This window comes from Limulus polyphemus, unplaced genomic scaffold, assembly GCF_000517525.1.
Source record: "Limulus polyphemus unplaced genomic scaffold, Limulus_polyphemus-2.1.2 Scaffold1552, whole genome shotgun sequence".
NCBI lineage: Eukaryota > Metazoa > Arthropoda > Merostomata > Xiphosura > Limulidae > Limulus > Limulus polyphemus.
Genome location: NW_013667162.1, coordinates 259,210 through 263,571, shown reverse-complemented (window position 1 = coordinate 263,571; position 4,362 = coordinate 259,210). Strand labels below are relative to the sequence as shown.

Genomic DNA, 4,362 nt, shown 5'->3' with positions numbered 1-4,362 from the left:
AAAGGAACGGGAAAGAGTTGAACTCACACGGAATTGGAATCGCCTGTTCAGTAAAAGTTGTGAATAAAAATGGGTAAATGGCAATGCAACCCATAGGAGTGGAGGTCCTGCAAAATTCCATACCTCTACGTAGTGTCACTGTATCAAAGGAGAACCCTTCGGTTTACGATCACGCCGTTTTTCTTTACTAGATGGAGGTCGATTGATCTCCATGGATCCTGCCCTTGATCAAGCGGGCAGATCTCTGTCATCAGAGTGAGAATCCAATGACTGAGGACGTGATCGAATGATTGTCCTGCATTTAGGGGCCAAAGAAGGACCCGCACGGACACTAGAGGCTGGTGCCCGAGAAGGTTGACCCAGGCAGTCACTGGAAGGAACAGTGGAGACAGAGATTGGAGTAGATGTAGATCTATCAACTCTATTATCCATTGAGGGCATAAGATCCCTCACATGGCGTGAAAAAGACTCAGAGATCCGTCTGCACTCCCACTGTAGCAGTGGAGCATAGTGCAGTGGCATATGTCCAAGATGTAGTAGGGAACAATAGCTTCCGAGCCTCAGGATAAGAGATGTTATTAAGAGTCTTCAAACACTGTACCTCTTTCTCATCCACCCACTTAGGGCAAGACTTAAAGTAAGAGGGGTGGGATCCACTACAATTAACACAGTGAGGGTCCAGTTTGCACTCATAGGCGTCATGGTCCTTGCCACCACAACGAGCACACGTCACAGAACCAGGACAAGATGTCTTTAAGTGACCGAACCGCTGACACTGAAAACATCGGAGAGGTTTGGGAATATAGGGCCGTACCTTACAATTCAAATAACCTGCCTTAACGGTGGCAGGTGGACGTGGTGATGAAAACGTCAAAATTAAAACTGAGGTCGGCACCATAATTCCATCTTGACAAGTGGAGATCCTTCGAACTGCTGAAACTCCTTGGTTGGAGAAACCAGCAAGGATCTCCTACTCGGGGATAGACTTCAAGTCCCTCTCAACAATAACTCCTCGTGAGGAATTCAAGAAAGCGTGGGGAGTAACCTCAATGGGTATATCCCCAATGGTATTTGAATTCAAGAAGAGTTCACTGTGCTTAGCTGTGGATGTTTCTACTAAGATGTCTCCAGAACGGAGCTTCTTAACTGACTTTGGAGAGCCAGCAAGCCCCTCTAAGCCCTTCTGAATAAAAAAGGGAGACATTTGCCCTAAAGATTTATCGGACAGTGAATGCAGGATCACAAAGCGAGGTACAGGTGTACTTTGTGATGGAGACAGCTGTTCAGAGTCTTCTAGGCGTGGTCGTTTACCAATTAGCGGATTTTTAACATTTTTTTATTTGGAATGGGGGGATCCATAATTAAAGAGAGAGATTCAGTGCCCACTGACCCCACCCGCCATGGAGTCCTACGAGGGGACACACTACAATGTCAAACAAAGACACTGTAGCAACGCCAGGGTTTCGTGAGCACTATACCCAAACACCAGTATCAGACACGATGTCCACAACAACCATTGAGAACGCCCAACACTGGTACTCAGTTGACCCTAGCCCCAATGGATCAGCCGATTGACCCTAGGGGGCCACCCCAAGGCCACCCGTCTACAGGAATTCAAGGCCAAAGTGGTGTGCTGCAGTGCCCCAGACACCGCTCAACCACCAGGATCCTCTCCTCCCCTTCACGGGTCACCACTCACGGCAAACACGTGGATGGATGCTTAGATCCCAGAGGAGGTAAACTGAAAATACAGAACTTTCTGTGGGAGGTCCCCTCACCTCGTACAGCAATCCACCTCAAGGGGTGCAATGGGCTATCTGCGATTTCCAATCGCAGGGATTGTACACCAGTTTTTAGCGTTACAAGTCACCGGAAGACAGAAATTCGAAACGTAAATTCTTAGTATTTTTACAGAAAACAAATCATTATGTGTGATTATTTGTCGTTTATACAGTGATATTTTTGTTTCGTAATTGAAAAACAAGAACAAAATTATAGCGTGTAATTTGCAAAAAAGCCAATAAAAAGCACTTAATTAAATTATCGAGCCAATGTTTTAAATAAAAAAGAGGTAGCCTTACTTTTATTACTCAGCATCGTATCTTCAGGTTCGTGCAAATACAGTGTTTTCAAAGCTGTTGACGTCTCTAACTTAGAGTCTAAGTTCTCAATTTATATATTATAGACACTAAGATAGAGCATTTTGTCTATAGTAATGTCTTGTTTTATTAATCGAGTAAGTGTTTCAACTTAAAATGTTTAAAGCATTTGGCTCGTGTGCGTGTTTTTACAGAAGTTGTCTGGAAGTATGGAATACTATAAAATGTAAGATTTATTACTATTACAAGGTTATCGGTGAGGTCATACACGATTTTGTTTCTGTGTGATTAGTTTGGTCAAAGTGATAATAAATGTGAGGTAGGGAGAGAACCTTATTGTTAAGCCTTACTACAAGAAATTCGTCTAGTGTGAGTGAAAAGTTGCTATTTCAAATTGTACGGTGTAACTTGATAGGTACTATTAAGATAGTATTTTATGAGCTCTTCTAAATTCTTGTTCTGTAGAGCTTACCTATCACCCCTACTATTACTGTTAGAGCTAGTACTACGACTATTACTAGTCCACTTTTTGGACTGTGTTTAGGGAAAATATCAGGGTTTAGCTATTGCAAAGCTTTTAAACCTTTGTAGTTGCAAGTTTTACAGTGTATGTTAGCTAGTTATAACTAATTTAGTCTAAATAAGGGAATAGGCTTTTAGATTGCATTTATAGATGTATTGAGGTCAAAGGAGGTCATCAGTTTGCCGTAGTAGCAATAGTATAATAAGTACCCCTGCTAGTACAGCTACTACTATCTTAGCAGCACTACTACTAAAGCTGTAAAACACGTTGCATGTTAGACTTTATTTGGAATAATGTATGATAGTTTGATAACTGTGTTTAAGAAAGACTGTGTAGAGGTTTGAAATCCATTAATCAGGATGATATTAATAAAAGTTACAATTAACAAGACTACAGAATGGAAGTTTAAGATATGGAAAATTTGGACAGGGCTCCAGTTAATTCTAATAATTTATGATTATGAAAGCAATGAAGAATATGTAATAATATATATATAGAACTATGCCTGCCATATCCAGTGCTGACAAGCCTTTTCCCCAATACATGAGCTCATCATGCAGTTTGGGACACATTATTGGTCTAGGCACTATGTATATTGTCTGTTGCATAACTACGACAGTAATATTTTGAATTACATTAACATTAAGTAAATTAGTTGTAATCATTATTAGCTGTAGTTAAGTTTATTTATTTACAAATCAAAATTATGGTAAGGATTGAAAACATAATATTTTTATTTAGTTTTATCACCAGTTATTTATTATATTGTACTTGGATTAACTTTATCATTATTCAGAAAAACTAGACAACCATCATGGTTTACCATAAAAATTCAAATGTGATAGATGTTAGAAAATTGAAGAGGCTTAAGAGGAGATTGAATACTTTATAGGTTAGGGTTGATATTAAAAAAGGGATTTCTTTATGTAGTTTGAAGTAGGCTCATAATAGAAAATGAAATAACTTAGATCAGTAAAGGGATCAAGTGGTCTTTTGTTAATCCATGGAAATGAAATACAGGGATATTATTTTCTATTATTCAACTGCAAGGTGATTTTTTAACCTAGGTGTTTCTTTGCCAAGTTTAGTGTGAGCTTATGAGGTGCCTAACATACATAAAAATCAGTTTATATCAATCAAGCATGTAAATGGTGGGACTTCAGTTAGTATTCCACACTTGTAATTTTAAAATTGATAATAATTTTAATAAGCTACCTGAATTGCAATTAAACTTCTTTCAAGCTTTTTGTGATATTGTGTCACAAACTACCAGTCAACAAATTGTGTGTTACCAGCTTAGGCATTATGCACAATAAGACTGTCAGTTTATTTGGTTTGAATATTTACAGGACTATTGGAAGGCTAGGATTTGGTTAAAGAAAAAGATATTTGGAAATACAAATGGATTTATGAGAAACTTCTGACTGATAATGTTCAAAAATTACAGCTAGGATATTTTAAGTATGTTAAAACAGTGGTTCTCAAAGTCACTGATGCACAACACCACAGTTGAGGTAGGCTGTCCACGGGTCTTTCGCTATGCCAAAGTGGTCTGCAGATAAAAAAAAGTTTGGGAACCAATATGTTAAAGTAAGCAAAATTTTAGAATGGAGCTTGTCTTCTTAAACGGTAAATAAAAAGATTAGGAATAAAATGCCATGACCAGACAGTCTTTTCTTTAGAGGTTTAAAAAACTACAAATCAGATGTGTGAGCCTCTCGTTTTTAACTTTTGAAAGAT

At 38.5% G+C, this 4,362-nt stretch overlaps 1 protein-coding gene across 1 annotated transcript in view; it reads left to right on the top strand.

Moving 5' to 3' along the window:
* Positions 1 to 2,113: 2,113 nt before the first annotated feature.
* LOC106464065 (NAD-dependent protein deacetylase sirtuin-3-like) overlaps positions 2,114 to 4,362 on the top strand; it is a 21,756-nt gene continuing 19,507 nt past the window's right edge. The window contains exon 1 of the mRNA XM_022391727.1: positions 2,114 to 2,325. Coding sequence (XP_022247435.1) covers positions 2,256 to 2,325 — 70 coding nt within the window. The 5' untranslated portion in view covers positions 2,114 to 2,255. The remainder of the gene's footprint in view (positions 2,326 to 4,362) is intronic.